We start from the raw sequence: 25,326 nt of genomic DNA, 5'->3' as shown, positions 1-25,326 counted from the left end.
AAAGAAAGAAAGAAAGAAAGAAAGAAAGAAAGAAAGAATTGAACACTGCTTCCCACAATGCTCTCACTTTTTTTTTGTTACATTCTTCCCCTCTGGTCAAATAGGTTTAGCAAATTTTAGTAAAGATATTAACCCTATAAAACTTGCTTATGAGGTTCAGAGCACATAAACGGCATGAAAACATTCATATTGTAAACAAGGAAATAAGGAGTAGTTTTTAATGAATTTTATGTGGGTTTTAGATTGTATTAGCCGCCTTGAGTATGGGAGGAAGCGATGTAAAAAGTAAAGGGACCCCTGACTGTTAGGTCCAGTTGCGGATGACTCTGTGGTTGCGGTGTTCATCTCGCTTTACTGGCCGAGGGAGCCGGCATACAACTTCTGGGTCATGTGGCCAGCATGACTAAGCCGCTTCTGGCAAACCAGAGCAGTGCACAGAAACACCGTTTACCTTCCCGCCGGAGCGGTACCTATTTATCTACTTGCACTGTGTGCTTTCGAACTGCTTGGTTGGCAGGAGTAGGGACTGAGCAACGGGAGCTCACCCCATCACAGGGATTCATTCATATTGTAAACAAGCAAATAAGGAGTAGTTTTTAATGAATTTTATGTGGGTTTTAGATTGTATTAGCCACCTTGAGTGTGGGATGAAGTGATGTACCGATGTTTAAAATGAAGAAAAACCCAAACAAGTTTGCAGCTCATTTTGGGTCACATCTTCTCTCCAATACTTGTCTGCTTTACAAATAACTTTATCACTCAGGTGGAAAATGGCATAATTACTCTTTCTCCTCTGGCATTAAAATGGGGGGAGGGTTCTAATATGTAAGTCTAGCTAGCCAGGGAGGAGGGTTCTACTTTAGGCCAACTTTCTCCGATATTTGCTGGTTTTCTAAGCAAAGGAATGCAGGTTTATTCCTAATTTGGGTAGCAAACATATAATACCCACTTTCAGGCTGAAATGGTACAGTCGCTAGAAGGATTATATCACACACTACAAAGCAGAGAAGGCAAACCAATGAATCTAGTAAATCAGCAACAATATCCAAAATTCAACAGCTTGTCATTTTTAGTGTTTACTAAATCTTTGGTCTTTTTTGAGGGAGGGGGAGTTTCATCCTTGGACAATCAGCAAACAATTCAAGCAAAAGCAAACTTAAGTTAAATGATGTCATTTTCTTTACATAAAATAGTTGACAGTCAAAGTAAACAGACTTGGGTCCATATAGATTGTATATTTCAGACTGTGACTTGCTAGGTGTATATTTGACTTGTGGAGGGGGACAAAGTTCCAGGTAAACAGGTGTCAATACTTGGTTTCAAAGTTCATGTCTACCTTTTCAGGAAGGGAACAGCAAGTACTTTTGACAACAAAAGTAGCGTTCAACATACTGAAGTACTAAGCTTTAACAACCTCTACCATCCACAAGTCAACATGGCTTTATTCTAGTTGGTTATTCCATACCAACAGCAGCTTGGCTCTTTTAACTTGTCAAGTACTTTATAAGGTTTACTGCATTCACCTTCACAACAATCATATGTGATTTAATGGATGGGAAATTGAGGGTCTAGGAGTAAAGTTATGACAGAGGTAGAAAAAATAGGAAATTGCCTTATAATGAGTCAGACCATTGGTCCATCTGTCCCATTGTTGTTTACAATGACTGACAGCAGCTCTTTAGGATTTCAGACAGGAGTCTCTACTAGACTACTTGGCAATGCCAAGGTTTGAACCTGGGAACTTCTACATGCAAAGCAGATACTCTACCACTGAACAAAGGCCTATCCATAGATGAGATAGTGAGATTTATAATGCTATATCACCAAGGTAGGAAATGAGTCAATATCTTGGTCACTTAGTTGAAATTCACAAGATTATTCAAGGGAAGTTGTGATTTTTTTTGGTAAGCTTACATCTCCCGCTATCAGTTGCATCTCTATACTAACGAAGTTCTATCCTTGAAAGCCATTGCACACAATCATGCAAGTATGAATTCCCAAGGTAAATTGGTCGTGTGAAATGGAATTTAAATGGCCTTGTTGAAATAGAGAGTGAGCCTTTTACTGCTATTGCAAAATAACGATTAACAGTTCATAGAATGGATTCAGGTGGGTACTTACATTTTGATGCATCTTCTATGTTCGTGTTGGCATCATCAATTCCTTTCTGTATCTCATCCAACCAAAGGACTGAAGAATCATCATGAGATTCCTGGAGAAGGGAGAAAAGGGCACTAAAATTAATACAGTTTCTTGGATCTTACCGGTAATTTGTCCAATGAAAAACCATGTTTACTCATCCTTTCTGAAATATTGCGACAAGGTATGAGTTTGCGAGTTCTGAAAGCTATGATGCCAGATGGGATGAAATGCCATGAAAAATGAAATGTTTTGTTTTGTTTTCCTGGGTGTACACACACTTAATATATCTTATTTTGAACATCATTATCCCATTTACTCTGCAGAGACAGCAGCACAGTATGTGTGCTCTTTGCTTGTGATGCATTGTAGTCAGGATAATATCAGGTGGTATAGGGGAGTTTGCAGTGTTAAATACTTGGTTCTTGAAACTGGGAAACAGCTTCACATTTTCTAATTCTATTGCTAGACTGGAAACTTCACAAACTCTGGGTTGTTTGGTATGTTAATAATGTTCATTAACAGAGATGTGGGTTTAAAGTTTATTCCCAGAGAAAAACATTGAATGTATTAGACTTGCACAGGAAGATGACTCATTGCCCATGAAAGAAAGCTGGGTTGCAATCTCAAGATCTTTGCAATATGAAGGATGTGTGCGTGCAAACAAGTAAAAAGCCACATCATCCAACTATACCACTATGAACTTTAACACACACACACACCACACACAAAATTTCAGCTTAGGGTTTAAAATACAATTAGATTCCTATTGCATTTGGAAAATGAGGTTAACACATTTTTTAAAACTAGATAACTTTTTGCATTTACATAAAACAAAGTTCATTTCACCAAAATTCGGCTTCAGGAATTTGGTAAAAACAACTGATATACAGGTCTGTCACCATCAAGTCTAGTTGGGTCTTCAGAGGCTTATGCACAACTGAACTGGTAGTACTCATGGTGATTTTAATTATTATTATGATGGCTTAATCTGAAATGTAAACCAGGCCATAGTTTATCAATAAACCAAATTATTTGTTTCAGCTAAAGTCTTGATTCTGTGGTCTTTTATCACTGGTTATGCTTTATTCCCAGGCCTACTGGGTTGCTAAAATGCAAATTCAAGCCCAGATTAGGCTAGCAAGTTAACACCAAGTTTTCCTCCTCTTAAATCATTGTTTTGGAAGTCCTAGAGACTGAACACCCCATTCTTCTCTCTACTTATGGTAGTTCAAGAGTTAACTTCACTCTTGTTAAATGAAGCTAATCTCTGTGTCAGCTCAAAGCTTAAGCAGCTTCGCCTGTTTCCACATTCTGGTGTGTCACACCCTTCTCCAAAGAACGAAACAGCGTTTCCTCAAAATTGCTAGTACATACAGGATGAGTTCAGTTCACAGATCTGACACTCTAAGCATTTCTTTCCCTATAAGGAGGATTAAGCAACAACGGAGAAGCTAAAATGCATATTTTTAAAAACTGAGTTTTGATTACTGCTACAATGACATCTATACTCTTATTAATAAGTGGACTGCTCTTCATATCCTCCTGCTTATCCCAGAAAGGTAAGAAGTTCACATTTGTGTTGTGTCTTAGTTCTTTTGACAGAAATTGACCAAGTCAAAGCCATATCTGTATCTATCTTTTAATGGAGTATTACAATCTCAAATGAGGCAGATTTCTATTTCAGTGATGGTATCTTCATGGGTAAAAAGAAGTATTTAATGCTCAAGTATCTTGATGGGAGAAAACAACATATTTAATGCTTAATTTTCATTAGTAGTACTTGGTTGTAATGTGTCACTGCCTTTGGTAATATTCCCTATTATACATAGGCAATGGCAATCCATTGTGGAAACTTAACTTTTCATTATATGTTCTTTGGTTATTTGAAAATATATTAATGCATTTTCAAATACACAAACAAATACCCCTTTTGAGGACTTTACAAAATACTAAATCTAATAGCATTCCTAAAACACATTGCTAATAAAAATAACATCATCCCAAAGTTGTCTGAGTATTAACATAACTTCTATAAACAATGAAGTTCTATATATATACAGTGGAAAACAAGTTTAGCATAACATAACGGGGATTAAGAACAAACAAAATACTTGATTACTACTTTATTTTGTCTGTTTCAAGTCTCTTCGTAGTCCTGTCTTCATATCTGAATAATTTCTCTATTGATAGGATGATAAATGAAGGCTGCCTGCACAGTAAATGTTTTATTGGGAACTAGAATCATTTGTTTACTCAGTTATGAGAATCCAGAAAACAGCCCTGCAGTATTTCCTGTGTTGTCTAAGTCTTTAAAGACCTGCTTTATTGTAATTTCCCCAACTTTAAACATACACTGCAGTGTTGGGCTTTTCCAGCCTTGACAGGCAAAGTTCTTCTCACCTAACACAAAGGTTCCTACTCACCTAATACAAAGAAAGATGTGACGTGGTTTCAAAGTTACTGCAGGAAAGATAGTGAAACTTGCCGGCCTCACATTAATTGGCACTCAGGCAGTTTAAGGTTGCAATCCCAAATTTTATTTACCAGGGGGGAATAACTTACCTCTGGGATAGTAATTTAACTGTGGGATACAAAGCTCACCCCCAAGCACAGAAGTTAAAGTAAGAAGCAGACTATGAAAGTTAATTTTGCAGGTGAAGTTTGTGTGTGTGTGTGTGTGTGTGTGTGTGTGTGTGTGTGTGAGATACCAATCCTTAGATGGCAAAGAAAAAGTTTTTTGCTTCCCTAGCTGATTTCTGAGAGCCCTTCCCCCCCCCCCAAAAAATCAGCAACATATTTGTATCATGTATTGCATTTATATACCACCTTTTTCTCCAGGGAGCTTAAGATGATGCAAATGGTTCCCCCCTTCATTTAATCCCCACAACAACCCTGTGAGGTAGGTTAGGGCTGAGAGGCAATGACTGACCCAAGGACATACTTGTTGGCTAACTGGCAATTTGAGCCCTGGACTCCCAGGTCCTAGTCTGACACCCATTGTATACCGTATTTTTTGCTCTACAAGACTCACTTTTTCCCTCCTAAAAAGTAAGGGGAAATGTGTGTGCGTCTTATGGAGCGAATGCAGGCTGCACAGCTATCCCAGAAGCCAGAACAGCAAGAGGGATTGCTGCTTTCACTGCGCAGTGATCCCTCTTGCTCTTCTGGCTTCTGAGATTCGGAATATTTTTTTCTCTTGTTTTCCTCCTCCAAAAACTAGGTGTGTCTTGTGGTCTGGTGCGTCTTATAGAGCGAAAAATACAGTATATCATATTCAGGGAAACATTGTTCATTCCACACACACACACAATTTGAGTATAAATTACTGCAACTACCCATTTTTCTTTTTAACTTTTAGACAGAGAATGTAACAACAGCAGCCTGGAATGTCAAGGTAACATGACATTCCCCATCAGGACTTTCCATGGGGCTCCACAAGGTGCTTATGAAAAGATACCTCATTCTGCCATGGAAGGCGCAACAAGGACCAATCACAACAAAGAAAACAACTGTTCTGTGAAGAGGTCCCACGTTTCAGTACTGAAAGTACGCAACACCACGTTGGAGTACCTTACCAGCCCTCTGAGTGTAAAGCTGATTCCAGCACTATACATAGCTGTTGTTTTAATAGGAGTGCCCGCAAATGCCTTTGTACTATGGACACTGTTTTTCAGAATCAGGTCGGCCCGGATTGCTATATTCTACACTAACTTAGCCATTTCGGATTTTCTCTTCTGTATCATGCTGCCGTTCAAAATTTCCTATCACCTCAGAGGCAACAACTGGATATTTGGAGAACCAATGTGTCGAATCATGACTGCCATCTTCTATGGCAATATGTATTGTTCCACACTCCTCCTCACCTGCATCAGTATCAGCCGTTATGTGGCCATTGTTTATCCATTTACTTACAGGAGTCTGCCCAAGCAGCCCTTAGCAACAGTGGCATGTGGAGCAGTATGGACAGTTGTTTTCTTATACATGCTGCCTCTGATCATAGCGAAGCAAAGCTATAATCTGGATCAACTGAATATCTTTACCTGCCATGATGTCAGCAATACCTGCGAAACTCCATCATCCTTCCAATACTATTACTTCATCTCGCTGGCAGTATTTGGATTTGTGATTCCGTTCTGTATTGTTATTTTTTGTTATGTTTCAATTATCCGAACACTCAAATCTTATGATCAGAAGTGGCTGTGGTACATCAAAATCAGTCTTCTCATCCTCAGCATTTTCGCTGTCTGCTACACACCCAGCAATGTCATACTGATCGTTCATCATGTGAATTACCATCGCAATTCTACAGACAATTTGTATTTCTTTTACCTTATTGCTCTATGTCTAAGCAGCCTGAACAGTTGCCTCGATCCGTTCCTTTACTTCATGATGTCCAAAACCAAAGATAACACCAGCGTTTCTCTCACCATGGTTAAAATACCCCGGGATGAAAAGACGTGACACACTTCTGCTGTGATACTTGATGAAGTTGTATATACATCATTTGTTCATAAATTTACTATTTAAGATATCTATTTTTATAATGGCAAAACTGAATAAATTCAAACTATTTTAGGGTTGCAAGGTTTAACTGATATTGCTGAGGACAAAATTTAACTGTTGGGGATATACATTAAAGTCACACATCTGTTTACTTTTTAAACCTATTTTGGTTTTATTACATTAACATAATTGGGAATGAAAAAGATATCTATGGGCTTTTCCTCTAGCAATGAGCACTAATTTAAATGTAGATTACTTTATAGTTCATTCACCATCTCAAAGAGACACCTATATGGAGGTTCTGGTATTATGTCATCTTATTCCAATTTAGCTAATTAAACATTAATCTGCTGGTGCACAGATTAATCAAACAAAATTATCCAACTTGTTGATCATCCCAATGTTTCTCTTTCTAAAACTGAAAAGGCTAGCAATGGAACACAAACACATTACTTTTCCTTAATCTCAAAATATGCCTTAATTTACATGCTACATTTTAGTTGTGTCGTTGCTACTCCCCTGTGGTCATTTCCTGCACTGCATTGCTAAACCTGAACATTAAATTTATTGCCTAGAATACTATGTTTATATAAAGCAAGTCCCACTGTACTCGGTACAACTTAAATTTTGAATAAATGTTTAGTTTTTATTCATTGGCATTTGATATTGGTTCCGTTAGTTTTTTAAGGCTTACAACTCACAAATGCATCTTTTTTTTGTAATACCGATATTATTATTTTTAAAGCAACTTTAAAAAGCTTGTAAACATGACAACAGATAACAGAGCTGCCCTCTTTTTCCTACATTGGAAAGTGGCTTCAGAACATTATGCAACTAGCAACACTGTTTCTTGCTCAACACTGCAGAGACAGTTTCTTCAGGAAATTCATCTTCTGGCTAAATAATAACCTTCGTACACAGAACAAAACTATGTTTATATTAAGTCTACACATACTTAATATCATTCTAGGTATTCTGCTACATGGCTACAAAAGACATTTTGTGTGTGTGTGTGTGTAAGAGAGTGTTATACAATTCTGAAAAAACTATACACAGTTATCCTGTACTTCAGTCTTACAATGAAGGGTGAATAGTGTTAGATTAGTCTAGTTTGCTGTGAAATATGGAGATGACTTGTGCTTGTGACACAATCACTTCCAAAGGCCCTCTCCCTATGACTGACTGGTGAGCTATGGACAATGAAGCAAGAAGGGCGGTGGCCAGTATGCAAGTAGCAGGAAACTCACTGTCAGCCAGACAGAACATGAATAAGAGCATGTTATTAAACCTAATCTCTGCAAGTGAAGATCATGAAGAATGAACTATTTTCCACCTTCATTGCATCTCGCAGTAGTGCCTGGCAAGTTGTTTAGAGCCTGCCTGTCACAAGCTAGCCCGCCTGGGGATGTGAAGGGAGATCTGAAGGCACACAAAAGCGTCTAAAATTCACTGTTATGGTTGCAACAATTGGATGGCAGTTTATGAAGGTGGCCCACAGACCCAACTGATTCAGCATTGATGGATGAGTTTCAGTTACTGAGGCCCAAAACTTAATTTCTCTTTTCAGCTTATTCAGGTAATGCAAAATAAGTGGATGAAGACCAACAAACTGAGGCTCAATCCAAAATGGAGGTGTCATTAGTTGGTGCCTTATTCTGAACAGGGTTCCACACCCTCTGAATGAACACATTGACAGTTTGGGTACTCCTTGAGCTCTCTCTGCCAGGAATTACAGGAAGCTTTGACATTTGCAAAATATGAAAGACTTTGGAGTAAAAACTACCTGGCATTTGAGGGTTTTTGCATCCTTCAGAACATCCTGGTAATGCTGTGCATTTGCTTCTTTCACACCATGAAGTTTTGCTGTAGGGAGTAGCAGTGCTTCTACTGTTTTTGTAGGATCTCCCTGATCAATGGCTTCATTAATGTGTCCAATTGCTACAATCCCTACACAAGAACAAATGAAAAGTGTACAGAATGTGCAACAACTAAGATCATACAAAAGGATTTGGCTTTTAACATGATTTTCTGAAAACCCTTATGTTTCAGAACAACCTATTGAAAAAAGCAACTGGCAACTAGCTGAGCATGCTGAAGCAGCTTTTCCTATGCTACTGAGCAGTAATATAGGAGTAGAGGTAGGTAGCCTACATTGAGGAAGGCCAGTTAGAGCCCCCTGCTTCTCCATATGTTCACAGAGCATTCTATTAACTGTCTGACTTCTGCAACTTGGTAATGGCCTTGGTAACAGACAAGGCACACTGAGGCTGCACAGAGGCGTTGGATACTACTGTAGTTCATATAGCCACTGGTCAGCATAGATGTTCAAGGCCTTTGTAAAGGCTTAGTATAGGCTGTTGTTGATTAAGAGAAAGAGACCTATTATATCCCACTGGAAGTGCTCCTAGTCTGGTACAATTTCTTTTTGGGTATATGGAAGTCATGCTTGCTCTCTAATCTCATGCAATCTGTCTGTTCCTTTCAGAATGCAGTTATCCAAAGAGGCTTGGGAGGAGGGATGAAGATGGATGTTTCTGATTTCAGTGGTTAATGTGGCTTACTCCAAAAGCCTTAAACTGAAAAATCTCTAATGGGCAACTCTTTGTTGATCAACCGTGCTGAAAGTTAGGCATCTCTCAGCAACCCAGAATTGTTTTGAAATGGTGGAATGAATGAATGAATGCCATTCAAGAAAGATTATTTATAGATAACTAGTACTAAACTGCACTGGATTAAATTTGTAGGCCAAACCTAGAGGGAACAAAACACTTACTGTCATTTTCTTCTTGAATTTGTGAATTAACCATATCAATAGCATTCTGAATATCATTCCAGCTTAAATATTCTTGTCCTTGAGATGACGCTTCTACTTTAATAGACATCAAGGTATCAGCATAACTGTAGGAAGAAAATTAGAATCTTATGCAATTAAAATCTTATGCATTGTAAGAGTTGTTCTGGGCCTAATGCTATATACAGTGGTACCTCGGGTTAAGTACTTAATTCGTTCCGGAGGTCCGTACTTAACCTGAAACCGGAAACCTGAAGGCACCACTTTAGCTAATGGGGCCTCCTGCTGCTGCCGCGCCGCCGGAGCACAATTTCTGTTCTCATCCTGAAGAAAAGTTCTTAACCTGAAGCACTATTTCTGGGTTAGCGGAGTCTGTAACCTGAAGCGTATGTAACCTGAAGCGTATGTAACCCGAGGTACCACTGTATATACTTTACTATAGTTAAAAGACTACTCTAGCTGACTACATAGTTTTACATACCTATCAACAGGTGGAAGCACACAGAACATGCACCTCTCCTCACACATACATGCAGCAGTTTGCAATCAGCTAGCATTCTTGTAATTTCCTACCCAGTAAGCATTCAGTAATATGAAAGCAGTCCTATCTAGAATGGAAGCTTTTACCGCTGCAAGTTCTCTTCTTCCAGGTTATTAAAGCCAACACATGGGTTGCTGAGATGAGTCTTTGCTGCCACTACGTCCTTGCTTTCCAAAGCCTGGTTTAGCAGCACCACCGCTGATAGCATTTCAACAGCAATAGATAGTTCATCATGAGCCAAGTATTTCTGAAAAGAATATATTCTGATCAGCAAAGAAATAAAGCAGCTAGCAACAAGTTTAAAAGGACCTATAGCTTAAATTCAGTTTTTTAAGATTTTCAAAATGTTAGAAAAGTCTACTCTTAAGTAACTGTTGAAGGAAGGATTATTAACTAGCACATGACCTCATTGCAACTCAGTCACATTAAGTCATGGGAGAATTTTATTGATCTACATCAATAAGACACTAAGGAAAACCAATGCTTTGCCAGCCATATTCCACGCACTACTGCTTTCTTTTTCTTCTTTGCTTTTGTCATTTTCTCCTTCAGTTCTTCCCCCTCTTCTACTTCCCTTTTCCTATTAAGATATTAAAGTACGCAGTCAACTGATTCCGTCTTACCGCAGCATTCTGTTGCTGAAGATTGAAGAGTTCAGTCTGATAGACATTAGCAGCAGATGGGTAAACATCGCACAACTGAGCCTCGGGTTTCATTAGAGCAGCAATTGTCTTACTGGGGTCACAGTTACGAATTGCAGCGTTGATACTGTCAACTGCTATAAGTTCTAGGGGCAAGAGGAAAAAACGACATCAGAAGTCCCCACACATCTGCTTTGTTTAATACTGTGTACCTTATATTCCTAGTGATACCACTGCCCAAGAAACCCTGCTCAGACCAGTTTTGCAACTCAAGGAGAACTTCACTCCAGACCACGAGTAGAAATGTCAAGTTACTGAGGAGAAAAAACCTGCAAAGAAAGTGTGCTCAGAATAGTGCAAATGTTTAATTTATGCTTGATATTTAATTTACATGCCTTGTTTGAATTACTTTTTTTGGGGGGGGGGCTTTTAATTTAAAAAAGATTACAGTGACTGGTAAAAGCACAGCACTTTGAGTGAATGGGTAGATATGATTACAAAGCAAGGGGAGAAATGCCCACACTGAACCGAGACATATTTCTTTCCACCTTTCTTTCAAATGAAAGAAAAGAAAATCTTATTATGATTTTGCCAGGTATTAAGGCCAGACTAGAAATCCCTGATACTACAAAACTGTTCAGATGCACCTATGTACACATGCCTGTTGTTGAAAGAAAATGGAAAGCAATTTAGAGGCTGAGGTTCTACCTGTGTACAGGCTTTCCCATGCGCACAAGGATAGGCTGGAACAGGGCTCCTGCCCTTAAGTCTAATGGACAGCAGTAAGTCTAATACTGCAATGAAGTACATGACATATGCATAACTTTTCAGGGCCTTTTCAGTGGTGCGTTCCCAACTCTTCAATATTTTCCCAAGAAGGTACAATTGATGCCAACAGGACATGTTTTCAGCACCAGGCTCCAGCATTTTTATTTTCCCCGGCATTTTTCAAGGGTTGTGTAAAAGGTTTTGAATTATTTGGGGCAAGAATTATCTATCGGCAAGATATCTGGGTTCGGTGTTAACTTCGCCAAATCCGAGCTGTTGTCTATGTATGCCTTGCCAAACCTGCAGCTACAATGGCACATAATGACTGGTCTGGAACTCTGTAATGCCTGTTGTAAATACCTGGAAGTGAATATACCCAAGAATCTATCTAAACTAGAATAATTGAACTTTACTACCTTGATAAAAGATTTAACAACTAAGCTCAAGAAATAGTCAAAACTAACATTCTTAAAGTTGGGCAGAGTTTCTAAAACAAGTATGGTAATATTACTGTGCCTTCTTTACTTATTCAGAGTTTTACTTATTCAAAGCATACCCATCTCTTTCATGTTAATAATCTACTAAACTGTATTCATGCAAACAAGAGGCATTGGCTACCTCAAGAAAGAAGGGGGTATAGTGATAACTAACCTAAAATGGTATAAAGACTCTGCTCACTTACACAACATATTTTTGATTTTACAAGGCTTAGACCAGGTCCCATAGTTAACATTGGAAGATGATAGAGGTCAAGACTTTATGAGTTCACTCCCTTATCAAAATGGACAACAAGGCATTAGAAGACATCATGTGCCCAGCTAGATTATATTGAATTACCCCCTATATTCAATTAATAGAATAATTACCTTTTGAATGAACACTTTATGAAGAATGGAAGTACTCCACATAGTGAAGCAATACACTTAAAAAAATTGCCCAAGTTGGAAGAAACCCCAAACAGAGATCCCTATACATATCCCAACTGAAATAAAAAATGCACTGTCCCATTTTCTGTGAATGCATAGCAAGCAAAGGACGATTAGTCTGTTGAATTAAAATGAAATGATACAGAGCAAAAAGAAGACTTAAGCCACAGAAAGCATGAGATGAAAGTGAATTTCAAGCTTAATACTCCCAAAGATGAAGGAGAATTCTAAAACTTCAGGAATACAAGAAAAGCAACAGATAGAAATGCACCTGCAAATTTAGAACCCCCTTAACTTAAGAACCAATTGTGAGTGTGTGAGGTTTAAAAATTCTTGTTCGTGCATACAAAATATGTGAGCCGGGCATAAGCAACCTCCATTCGAAAGACCAGACAGTGTACTTAATACATTGACTGAATAACTGTGAAAAGAGTAAGAATGCCATCTTAGAAGAGAATATTAATGACTCAGTAATGCTGACACCTCCAAACAAGTGACAAAATAAACCTTGAAGAAACCATGATTCTAGTAATTGCTGCAGTTGTCCAGCCTTAAGGTTAACCATGTGATGAAGATACAAGAGAAAATTAATAACAATTTACTCACTAAATTTATGAAAGTCTGCTTCCTCATTGGCAACACTAACTTCGTTCTGTATCTCACTTTTGTCGAACATAATTGGAACCCCCGCTATCTAACGTATTAGGGGAAAAAAGATTTTCATTATATATTTCTAAATCAAAAGAAAAATGAGTAATCTGTACAATGACTCATTTTGAACTGGTGTGTTAGTTTTCTATGGAATGGGAAGTTTTACCTCCTCCAAGTGCTTTCATTAAGCAACAGTTCACAAGTATTTATTAGAAAAGTCAGCTCTGTGGGCTTCCAAAGACTTGTTGTTTTTTCAAATTAAGATTGACTTCCCCCCCTGTTATAGCTGAAAAAGCACATGGTGCGTTGCCATTGTGTGTTTGTGTGAGTGTGTGTGTATTTGAAAGCTTCTCTCTGCTATTCATAAGAGAGCCACAGGTAATGTTGAAATTGTATTTTAAAATTAAAGAGGTTAAGGCAAACTCAGGTGTCACACTTAGGTGTTACATTCAGTTACCTGCATCCTCTGCTCTTTAGAGTCAATTAACTGTGCTAGATACCATGAGGAATTTTGCGGCAGAACTTCAAGCAGGCTCAGTGCAGAGTTCGTCAAGCCTGCCATCAGTGCCCCTTCATCTTGCCTGTCAATAGCCTTGTTCACTTGGGTTAAAGCCACGTGAACTGAAAGGAAAACAATGCTTACAGACAGCAGAATATTTTGAACGAGTTTCATTCTCAAAGCCCTCTCTCACATCATTTCCCAATGAAACACACATCAAAGTGTGCCGGATGCTTCAGAACTAAAACTTTCTTAATTCTAAGGACCAGGGGCTAAAATGCAGCTTGTAAGAGGGGGTCAAAATTTACAGTATTTTGCAGCTAGCAGAATAGAGAGGAAAGCAGATAAAAGTAGTTATGCATCAATTATCAAGTCTGCTGTTATTAAGAATGCAAAGGCCAAGGAAGAGTATCCTCACTCAAGTTTGTAATACAATAGCAAGCCGTGTTCCAGAGAATTGCATATTACTGCAGATGCACTAATATATGTAAGGTTTAAAAATGAAAGGAACTGTGAAATAAAATTAAATATTCTGATATTTCCCACTGGAATAAAAGCCAAATACACAACTCTTAAAGTTTTGGGACTCTGGGAAGATTACTCACTGTTGACCTTATTGATGTTTCCCTGTATCTCAGCTTGTGTTAGCAACTCTTCATACACATCTCTTTCCTCCTCCAAAATTGAGCCATTCTGAAAGCAACAATACCGTTACTGAACAAAGGACAATGTCCACTCCTGATTTCACAGTGGGTGGTGTTTGTGTAAACACACAGAAATTTCACTATGGAAAGTAAATTTCAGTGTGGGTTGGGGGACTTGTAAGGGCCATTACTGATACAAAATGAAACTGTGCAAAGGCAGCTAAATTAGAAATCCCTCTTTAAAATATAGCAATATCACCAACATGAGAAAAATGAGTATGCCTTTACTTTCTAACAATTTACAAGCTTTAGTATGCTTACCCACCAATTGTTTATAAACAGTAGTCACTCAGAATGCAAGTAGGAATTGTATGTGGGTTGAACAAAGACCTAAGGAGGAAGAATACATCACCCCAAACCTGGTACAACTGTTTCTTTTTTAAATTCCAGGCTCTAGATGCTTAAATAAACTGAAGGAGAAGGAGAAACATGAGTCACAGTCCAGCTCCCTTGCCAGAACTAGGAATTCTATTCCAAAGTCATCCATGTCTAATTACTTCCTAATGACCTGGATATGACCTCAAAAGGTCACTCAACCATTCCCCCTCTTGCATTCTCAATGTTTATTAACCTTCATTTGTTAGGAATTTCAATGGCATTATTGTCACAAGATGACATGAATTGAAGAGGAGCACTGCATGAACAAATGCTTTGCTAGTAACAAGCCAATTTGTCACTGCAAGGTTTTACAAGCCTGGAGTTTTAGTACTGTCATATAAATGCATAAGGGTCCTTTAACTGTTCCGTAGTAACTCACATTCCATTGAAACAAGTATAATAAAACTCTGCATTCTAAGTGGCTTATATATTGGTTTTTAGAACCAGAACATTTTGACACATATTCTGAAATGATGTTCTGTCAATCACGGAGGGTCCAAATAAATATTGTATTTCCTAGATTGTCATGAGCAGATGGAACATACACAACTCATTACGGTGGTATCTTGGGTTACATACGCTTCAGGTTACATACGCTTCAGGTTACAGACTCTGCTAACCCAGAAATACTACCTCAGGTTAAGTACTTTGCTTCAGGATGAGAACAGAAATCGTGCTCCAGTGGTGCGGCAGCAGCAGGAGGCTCCATTAGCTAAAGTGGTGTTTCAGGTTAAGAACAGTTTCAGGTTAAGAATGGACCTCCGGAACGAATTAAGTACTTAACCCAGGTACCGCTGTATTACATGGCCATGAGTAACTTCAAGGTATCTGCCATTGTGTGCTATTTGGTTTGATTTATGGAGTATTGGCGCTTAATCATGCACCATGCTATTTTATGTAAATAAAACTAACTGAAATTGAATTCATATCCAGTTTTAAAAGAGTATTAGAATATTCCATTAGAGTACCTTCAGTCTTGCATTCTCTTCTTTTCTCTTTTTAGCTTCTGATAGTTCCTTCTGATACGCATGGGCAAGATTATCGTCCACGTTAACTAACATAGCATTGGGATTTTTCAGTGTTTTGATAGTTTGATCTGCTACTCCTTTCTCAATAGCTTCATTAATTGCAATTACTGCAGCATGCACTGAAAAGAATAAGAGTCCAGCACTTAAAAATAGGAAATGATTGCCAGAGTTAAAATTAAATCTGAGTTTGCCTAATCTTCAGGAATCCCCAATGCTTTTAAGCCAAGGGCACATCTGGAAATCTAAGAAATTGACATGGCATCACAAAATATCCATTTCATCAGAGGAAAACTGGTGATACTAAGAAGACCCCTTGCAGGCAAAACACCTATAGGTACAGCAGCACCCCAAAGAGCTAGCAAACCAGATAGCTTCTGCCAAATAACCTCACTTACAAACAAACAAACAAACATTATTGGGGCATGGAGCCATAGAGCACTGTAGCATCCAAGGGAGTCACACTGGTGACCCCAGGCAATTAGAATGAATCATCATTAAATGTTTTTTTTTAAAGCATTGTCATTATCACTTTTTTTTACACACCTACGTACAACTGCAAATATACATGGTACAGCTGTCTACAAGAGAGCCACTGAGCAGAAAGTAAAGCACTGTAAAAACCAGTGCTCTATTATTGGCAACATCCTTAATTTCAATTTAGCATACCTTCAGCTAAGGCTAGGTACACATTAGTGGCTTAAAACACAGTGAAGTTGTGAACTTGCATTTGCATGTTGCTGCTCACACTAGAAAGAGCGCAGGGGGATCTTTTCACCCCTGCACATTACCTGTTTGGTTTCCCCATACCTGAAACCACCTCCCCAACTCCTATTCATGAAGCTGTCATCTGCAAATGCACACACAAAGGCTGTCACAATGTACACACCTCACTTTAAATGTGAAGTTTTCAAAACAGCTGGAAGCTGGTTTGAGGGAAAACCAATAAAACAGCAGTATTTCTCAAGATACTCCAGGACAGATATGGGTTATGGCTAACGTCATCTGCACACAGCTTCAAAACCGCACTGAATGATAACATGTACACATAGCTTAAGTCTACTTTGGATTCTGGCCAAAATACAATCCTACACTTATCTACTCAGGAGCATATCTAATTATATATAGGACTGCTGTCTCAGTGTACAAGAATCTACTAAATAGTCAAAGCAAAGGCACAGTTCTCCAGATGTTGTTTTTCAGCTTCCATAAGGTTTAGGCAGCATAGGCAACTGGTCAGGGATGATGAGAGTTGCATCCCAGCAACATCTGTAGCCACAGTTAGCCACCTGGCTGCAGCTGAAGATCTAAAGATTATGTTAGCGGAAATACACACCAATCCAACACCAAAACAGATTCATACATGTCTGTCTAGTGCAGGGATGGAAACTTGTAGCCCTTCAGATGAAGTTGACCTACAACTGCCATGACCTTTGGTCACTGGGCCATGCTGGTTTGGGCTGATGGAAGGTAGGTCCAACATCTAGTGGGCTACTGGTTCCCCACCCCACACTTAGAGACTAACATAATTTTAAAAATAAAATATAAGGACAACAAACTTGTAAAATAAAAACGTAGTGCTAACTTATTTTAGAGGACATAAAAGTTATTTTCAGCATTATGAAGTCAAATTGGCCATTTGAAGCTGTAGTAGGCCAATCACCAATTCAGACGAGCTGTCCATAAATGCCTCGTGTTTACGAATATTGATTCCTAGAAGGGTTTTTAGCTGGCCCTTGGACTTGCAGAAGGGGCTGTATGTATTTGCTATGTATCTAAACTCTTACATGGATAGTTTGTTTTTAATCACAAACTGACAGTGTGGGGCCCAGTGAATTGGATTATGCTCCTAACCTCTCTCTCTCTCTCTCTCTCTCTCTCTCTCTCTCTCTCTCTCTCTGTGTGTGTGTTAACCCTTTGCCTCCAGCAATTCTCTTGATCCAAATCAGAGAGCCTTGATCCAAATCAGAGAACCATTCACCACCCCACCTTGATTTGGATCAGGACAGCGGAGGTCAAGGTTAAAAACCTTTCCATCCCCTGCTAACAACAGGGACAAACTAGGCAACGCCTTCACTACATGAAAGATGTCTGTGTACTCGATACTGTATTTTTTTCTTTAAAGTACAAGGCAAGAGGAATTGATTTTAAAATACCTTACACCATAGAATTTGTTTTAAAAAAGATTTCTTTACTAATTAGTTTCCAAATGATATCTGAAGTTAAAGCAACTTTAAAACATGTTACCATATCTGAGATTATATGTCAGCATGTTCTTACATAACACTTTGATTAGGGCTCACTTACACGCAGCTTCATCCACTGAAAGCTCACTGGCCAGGATGCCTCCAATTTTACTAAATGACGGCATCTGTATACCATATTTCTCCAATTCCTTCCGCATGTTATTGATTTCTTCCTCTAATTACGAAGGGAGAAAAATGGGAGAAGGCATCAACAAACTTAATTAGGCTTTCTTAGATGATAAAACTTACACAATAATAATGCTTGGGGTAGGGTGGGCTGTGGCTTTTAACATCATTATGCTTCCAATTCTGCTTAGCCTTTTCCTCCTGCCTGAGAAAAATCACAGGCTGGGAGAAAATAAATACAAGGATTTTGTTAACCAGCATCTTTTAACAAAGTAGAAGCACATTTTTCACATAGCTACTCTACACCCACTTCAGCATAAAAACATGGAGAATGCTGGGGGAGTAGAGCATGGGGTTTGAATACAATAAAATATTTTCAAAGATTAAAGTACCTGTAAAGTCTACTTTCCCCAGCAAATCTTGGATCTGTGGAGCAACTCCTAGTTTAAACAGGTAAAGGCTGCAAAAGAAAAAGGGAAATTATGTGTTATATCACAAGACTTTTTTTTATTTATTTAGGGTTGACACATGTCTGGAATTTCCTGGACATGTCTGGGATTCAAATGGCTAAATTAGCATCCGGGACAGAATTTTGAAAAAAAATGGCAAAATGTCCAGGTTTTTGACAACAGAACCAGAAAGTGTGTGTTTGAGTATTACAACTTTGAGGTTGATATCCCCCCCAAAAAACTCAACAACAAAGCTCTGGATTTTTACTTCTTGAAATATGGCAACCCTAATTTATTTCATAAAATTTATATACTGATTGGTTGTAAGAACTCAAAGCGGTTCAATTTTATTATGAGCATTATTATTACTATTAGGATCTGATGAAGTACATTCAGCCTACAAAAGTTCATGCCATAGGACTCTCTGTTGCTTCTGTTACGACAGGCATGACTATTCTCCTTTGTAGTAAATGTAACCTGTTTTCCTCTGAAAACAGTATTTTAATTAACACTTTTGCCAACTTTGGGATTCCCATCCTCAAGCAAATACTGAATAAAACACCAGGTTAGTAATCAAAGAAACACATTTTGGTTTTCCCCAAGAACTTAAATATATGTTTTGTTTTTTAACAAGAAAGGGTCCTTACATATTTCCACCTTTAAAATCAACTTACCTATCATTAAATACTCAAATGTTCTTAAGTATCTGAAAGGAAGTAAAAAAAATACACAAAGACAATCCTAGAACCCCTATTTTTGTTTCAGCGTTGTTTGAAATGTCTGTATTAATACCATTCCAAAATGTGTATAGTGAAACCATCTGGACAACAGCTGAACAAATTCACATCTTTATTCATGTCTTCCTGCCATGTGAAATTAACAACTGTTAAGGATTTGGGGAATTTATTAAGATTACACAAGGGACTAATCAAAGTTGTTATTAGAAGTCATAGTCAAAGCAGCTCAAACCTATTTAGACAGAATAATCAGTGGTCTGGGCACTTTTTAGATCTAAAAAGAATGGTGAGATCCCACTTGGGGAAGCTTAACATTTCAAAACTTGGGCTAGCATGATTCAGCAAAGAAAAGGCAAGAATTAAAAGACTGTGAGCTAATACAGTCTCACACACTGAACTTGATTTAGACTTTAGGTGCTAGATGTCAGAAAGGCAACAGGGGAAAATGCTAGAAGTTTGTAAAAGTTGACATTTTAACAAATGGCTTGAAAATATGTTATAATAAAAAAGTTTATTCCAAGGGTGAGAGTTCCCAGAACTGATATCAGACCAGCAGAATTACAAGCTAGTGGTACAGTGGTACCTTGGGTTACAGAGGCTTCAGGTTACAGATGTTTCAGGTTACAGACTCCGCTATCCCAGAAAAGTACCTCGGGTTAAGAACTTTGCTTCAGGATGAGAACAAAAATCGCACGGTGGTGGCGCGGCAGCAGCAGGAGGCCCCATTAGCTAAAGTGGTACCTCAGGTTAAGAACAGTTTCAGGTTAAGAACAGACCTCCAGAACGAATTAAGTTCTTAACCAGAGGTACCACTGTATAGGCAAGTTTCCTAAGTTTTACTGCCTTCTTCTGACAACAAATCCGCACCTTACCCTACTTGGTTTAGATTTTTTTAAAAGCAGCATTAGACCTTCAATAACTATTTCCCTTTATTAGATGTTGTTCCAAGATTTCTGTAAAAACTCCATTTAAACTTCGTAGGATTAAGAAGAAGCCTGCAAACTGTTTTCAAGTTGGCACTAATGCAATGTTTCATTGGCACAACTGGTCACTAATACACCAATGATACCTTGACATGACAACTACAATTTCCCTGGAGTGGCATATTCCCCACTGCCCAGAGATCATTTGTGAGAATACTGTTTACCACTAGATGGCAATAGAATTTTGTTTTTAAGTTTACAAGGAACATGTTCATCTTAATATTACTACAAATGCTTTGAGGTTATAATGACTACACCAAGAAACTGAATTTAACACGCTCCTTTCCTCAGTGTTTAATATGAGGAGTTATTAACATGGATTGCTGTATTTGATGTTGTGCTAACAAGCATATTTTAAACACCTGTACCTAAGCTGAGAATTTTAAGAACACACCCAAAATTGATATGGGCAAAATCAAACTGCTTAAAAAACAAATATTAACTGTGAAGCCATAGAAATAAGAATTAAATTAAATCTAATTACAAGTCAAGAACATGGAACAAAGAACTATTAGAAGGCATTTGGATTTTAAGGGAAAATATATTTCAGTGTACAGTGCACAGGGTATACATGTGAAAGGAAGACTAAAATATCATATTTATTTGAGTCTAATGTGTCATCAAATGTAATGCACACCTATTTTTTTGCAGCATAATTTGGCAAAAAAGGTGCATATTAGACTCTAGTAAATACGGTATGCTTTCGGCAAACAACTCAATTCTGATTATGAAAGGTGTTCTACATTATATATGACGACGACAAAGAAGTACTTAAAATCCACAGACAGACAAGCTATCAACTGAAGCCAGAAAAGTTAAATACAACATCTTCTTCTAAAGATTTTCATTGACCAGCAAGAGGCAGATTTAGAGAAGTGCAACCAGTTTGCCTGGACTACTGAGCTAAGAGGTAGCCACAGGGGCCACTGCAACAATGCCAAACAACTGAAGGTGAGAGGTGGAGGGACAAATCTTGGTGTCGCACAAAACACAGCTGAAATTTTAAAGCCCCAAATCAGACTCTGAGACCAGAACATTGTGGCAGTCAAGATAGGAGCTTCCTGTTAAGTTCCACATTATATGACATTATAATTAAATAGTAGCATCAGACGTTCAAATCTGAATGCAAGTCACTCTCTTATTCACAGTAGCATAATGCTACAGGAATTCACATATGAAGCGATGAGCTACTGTTCTAACCCTGCGGAAAGCCATCTAATTAGACTTTAATTTGATTTTGACCTGTTTTTAGGAGGTAATCTAATTATTGTTTGATTTTGTACTAATGTTTACATATCTGATGTTAGCCGCCCTGAGCCCAACTTCAGCCGGGGAGGGCGGGATATAAACAAAAGTTTATTATTATTATTAGCAATAATACAATGGGGAATATCCAGTGCTGTGTGTCTGTGAGTGGGATGGACTTCTCACAAGTGGAATGGGCCTGCAGTTCACCATATACCCTCCCCATCTGCTCCAGAGGTTGGGGGAGGGGAATGCAGACAACTGCAGTGAGAAGTCCTGTTGTACAAGTGGAAGTCTGCTTGAATAGCATTAAGATATTGCCCAGTATTTCTGCTGTTGGCAAGGAAACCAGATCTGGAAGAAACTGGGGCCTTGCGTATTTATCTCCTTGTAAGTGTAACAGCAAATGACCCCTCACATGTGCAACAAGCAACAACAGACAACACTGCAGAGTTTTCACATGATTTCAAAATGCAACCATCTTCCTGAGGAGAAAGTCCATTCATTCAACTGACATTCAGCTACCTACACAACTGCATAAACTGCACGTTAAACAAACTGAACCTAAGCACATGTACCTGGGACTGGGTGCCTTTGATATTTAAACTTCTTTCTTTCAAGTATTAGGGTAGTATCATAAAGCTAAATCACATTTTCTGCTGCACTTGATGGCTCAGATTGCATCCTAAATAAGGCACAGCTAATTAGGCAAGGTAAAAACCCCAAAGGCCATAATACTGCACAACAGAGTTAATATATATATAATATATGGGTATGCACTGCTGAATGTGAAAGACTCTGTGCAGATGTTTATTATAGCAGTCAAACCATTGATTAAGCCATCTTCAGTACTCCAGCAGATATAAACATCTGAAAGCTTTGCTCTGTTCAGTATTCAGCAGAACATCTGAACAATTGTGACATCATTGGAATGGAACTCAGCAAACCATTCCTTCATAAGCTACTTAACATTAAGAGTCCCATGTGTGACCACTTCAGGAAACAGTTTCAAACTCGAATCTAAACACACTAACAACATCACTTTAAAATAGTATCACCCTCACAGCTTGTATATATATATAATACTCGTTTGGCATTGTAAAAAGGTCCTTCATTTAAGAAACATTTAAAAATACTTCTTATTTGTTTATTGTGTGGAGCACCATGGCTTACATGAGTAAGCAAGACAATGAACAAAAACTAGAAAACATTTAGAGTTCATCCAAAATTGAATTTCCAGTGCTTTTCAAGAAAACAGGTTCACTATTTACTTTTCTCTTTTAAATCAGGCCATTAAAATAATGTACCCCCAAGCCACCTTTATAATTCTGAAATTGTAAAAAAAATGGGGAGGCTTCCATAATAGCGAGCCAAGAGTGAAAATATGAAGATTAACATTCTGCTTGAGAATGGGATGCTAGAGGCATTACTGGAGAAAATTAGAAAAAGTTACAATTAGGTTTTTGAGTTTCTAAAGGCTGGACACCACTTGCTTTCCAATATTTGTGGCCTGTAAATAATTATCACACAGAGATACTTCCTAACACATGAACATAAGAGCACTGAAGGACCAGGCCAAGGGCCCATCTAGTCAAGCATTCTGTTCTCATAGTGCCTTCCCAGTGGCCTGTGGGAAAGCTGAAAGCAGGACAAGAGTACACTCGTCCCTCTTGCAGCTTCCAGCAACTGGTATTCAGAAGCATTACTGCCTCTGACCATGGAGACAGACCATAGTCGTCATGGCTCATAGCCATTAATAGCCTTATAAAAGCAGCAAAGTGATTTTCTGTTGAGACACCCTGACTGAACAACTGTATTCTGCGGAATGTTAACTGCACAGATTAGGTATTATGCCTAAAGACAATACAGCCTCTCAGATCAGGGATGGAGAAGTGGATCCGGTTAGCAGGCCAGAATCTTAACTCCTCCGTCCCCCCATAGGCAGGTAGGTAGGTGGGGCTCCTCACCTGTCACCCGACATGACAATGACGTCAGGTGACTAATTTGCCTTTGAAATCAAACCACATGGGCAAAGACACAGTGCTTTGGAAGCACAGATAATCAGATGAGCTTGCAGAGGCATAAAGCTTTTTAGCTCTGCTGTGTCTTTACCTTTCCTACACTTGACATCCTATGAGATAGGTGGGAGTGACTTGGCCAAGACAGCCTTGCAGGCCAAATGGGGGCGGCTAGTTAGGTCTGTGCACAGGAGTTTCCCCACGGATGCCTTACAGGATCCATTGCTCTGCCATGCATACAAGGAAATCTGCACAGGATGCTGTTGTGCGCAGGTAAGAAAAGGAATGATGCATGCATTAGCAGAACAGACCTACCAATCTATTTCCACATTCAGAAAACACAATGTGATGTAGAACAGTTCAATAAGTTTGTCACCCTGAGCTTGTTACTCAAACATTAATGCTGCAGTGAACATGTCCCCCAACCTAAATAGAACTACTGCACATGGTACTTGCAAAGCTCTCTTCTATAGAAACAGGAATGAGGCATTTTTCTGCTTCTGCATCCTGAATGTCTAAGGTAACAAGTTGTATGTGGACTTTAGAGCCATATTGAAATGACAGTAAACATTAAAACAGGACAATGAAGAATAAGTAGAAAAGACCACAAACAGTGTCCAAGGTAAAGAGTCTCTCTTATTTGTTTTTTTTTTTAATAGAAAAAGGTTAGACATAGCTCAGAGTGGTGATCCTTTTATCTTTTCAAATGCTATTTCTATTTTTCTAATTCAAAATTGTTTTTCACACATTCTTTAAAGAAAGTGTATTCACAGAAGGTTGTGTACATACATTTCAGAGATTCTTACAAGTTTTACTTCTCTTATGGAATATGCCATCACTTTTCCATATCTATGTTGCCTTCAAAACCTGTAAAACTCTCAACATTGTAAACCCAGTAAGGTTTCACTGCAAACTTCTAAAAAGATAGCAAGCATTTTAAAAATGTAGAACTTAAGACAAATTGTTAGCATAAATCTGGCTTACCTTAGTGCATGGATGCAATATATCATTCGAGGTATGTTCTTCCTATCATAGACATCTGTGGTTTCTGGATAGAAGATCTAAAGAGAAAAAAAGACCCACCCACCCCAAAACATTAAGAGTTATTTCAATGACAACATATTTTACACCCAGCCAGTCCCTGACACAGATGAATGATGAGGGAAGCACTAGCTGGGGAACCCCCATAGGAAATCCCAGAGGTTGAAGGCTCCGAGTCTGGGGATTGGTGGTAGGACACTGAGGAGAGGTCAGAGGGGGAAGATTGGGAGGAGGTGCTGAATACTGAAGGGACAACAGGGTTTAGTGAGCAGGAGGAACCTATGACAGGGAGCTGTTCAGACTCTGAGGCTGAAGCAGAGCAGGGAGGTCCAAGAAGCTGCTGAAGAATCCAGGGAATCTCCCTCTCCTGCTGTGACAAGTTCCCCTTCCCCCGGTCTCTAAGAACGCACAGGGTAAACGAGGACAGCAGAACAGAGATGGGCAGACACTTGAACTGGGAAGTGCTGTTAATTCCCTCTTTAGAGACTCTGGCTTTATCCATTGTTCCCATCCCTAATGCCAGGTCTCCTAAACTCATATGAGCTGTTTGACCCAACAGCACCTACTGAATCCAGCTGGAATGTAAGCAAGCCTGTTCATGCTCTGCATGATACCAGCTGCCTTGGCAAAGGAGGGGGAGCACATGAATTCCACCTCCTTCACTTAGATGTCCCCCCCACCCCAGTTTTTTAATAAGTTAATAATTCCCAAAGTGCCAGCTTTAGTTTCACTCTGCTTTAATTGATATGCTCCTGGAATATGTCTTTACTTTAGCAAACACTTTAAAATTTGGACATAACATACAGTCAAGGTTCAAATGCTTACTTTAGGCAGGCCGATGGACTCCATTGCCCTTAACCATTGCACAGTATTATCTGTGTGTCGGAAATGAAGACCTGATTTCTAATGAAA

General features: G+C 38.7%; 2 protein-coding genes across 6 annotated transcripts in view; one reads left to right on the top strand and one right to left on the bottom strand.

Moving 5' to 3' along the window:
- Positions 1 to 25,326, bottom strand: part of IQGAP2 (IQ motif containing GTPase activating protein 2) — a 116,638-nt gene that overhangs the window by 27,630 nt on the left and 63,682 nt on the right. The window contains exons 4-16 of one of the 5 annotated variants that reach the window (XM_083465159.1): positions 25,240 to 25,317; positions 24,358 to 24,434; positions 18,334 to 18,401; positions 17,877 to 17,990; positions 15,513 to 15,691; positions 14,068 to 14,155; positions 13,421 to 13,584; positions 12,919 to 13,006; positions 10,601 to 10,764; positions 10,064 to 10,224; positions 9,419 to 9,543; positions 8,429 to 8,592; positions 2,122 to 2,212 (exon numbers count right to left, since the gene is read on the bottom strand). In XM_083465159.1, coding sequence (XP_083321285.1) covers positions 2,122 to 2,212; positions 8,429 to 8,592; positions 9,419 to 9,543; positions 10,064 to 10,224; positions 10,601 to 10,764; positions 12,919 to 13,006; positions 13,421 to 13,584; positions 14,068 to 14,155; positions 15,513 to 15,691; positions 17,877 to 17,990; positions 18,334 to 18,401; positions 24,358 to 24,434; positions 25,240 to 25,317 — 1,561 coding nt within the window. Of the gene's footprint in view, positions 1 to 2,121; positions 2,213 to 8,428; positions 8,593 to 9,418; positions 9,544 to 10,063; positions 10,225 to 10,600; positions 10,765 to 12,918; positions 13,007 to 13,420; positions 13,585 to 14,067; positions 14,156 to 15,512; positions 15,692 to 17,876; positions 17,991 to 18,333; positions 18,402 to 21,933; positions 22,270 to 24,357; positions 24,435 to 25,239; positions 25,318 to 25,326 lie in introns of those variants that run through there. The other 4 variants (XM_083465161.1, XM_083465162.1, XM_083465160.1 and 1 more) reach the window with 4 other exon arrangements.
- F2RL2 (coagulation factor II thrombin receptor like 2) lies at positions 2,210 to 7,309 on the top strand. The gene is made up of 2 exons (XM_083465490.1): positions 2,210 to 3,701; positions 5,501 to 7,309. The coding sequence occupies exons 1-2, from the start codon at positions 3,638 to 3,640 to the stop codon at positions 6,601 to 6,603; spliced, it is 1,167 nt and encodes a 388-aa protein (XP_083321616.1). The 5' UTR covers positions 2,210 to 3,637; the 3' UTR covers positions 6,604 to 7,309.

The sequence above is a fragment of the Podarcis liolepis genome (assembly GCF_965112155.1).
Source record: "Podarcis liolepis genome assembly, chromosome: 11".
NCBI lineage: Eukaryota > Metazoa > Chordata > Lepidosauria > Squamata > Lacertidae > Podarcis > Podarcis liolepis.
This window is presented reverse-complemented; position numbering and strand designations above follow the sequence as displayed.

Coding starts and splice junctions, on each gene's coding strand:
- F2RL2 (XM_083465490.1), top strand. CDS start 3,638: ATGACATCTATACTCTTATTAATAAGTGGACTGCTCTTCATATCCTCC. Junction 3,702..5,500: donor CTCCTGCTTATCCCAGAAAG/GTAAGAAGTTCA, acceptor TTTAACTTTTAG/ACAGAGAATGTAACAACAGC.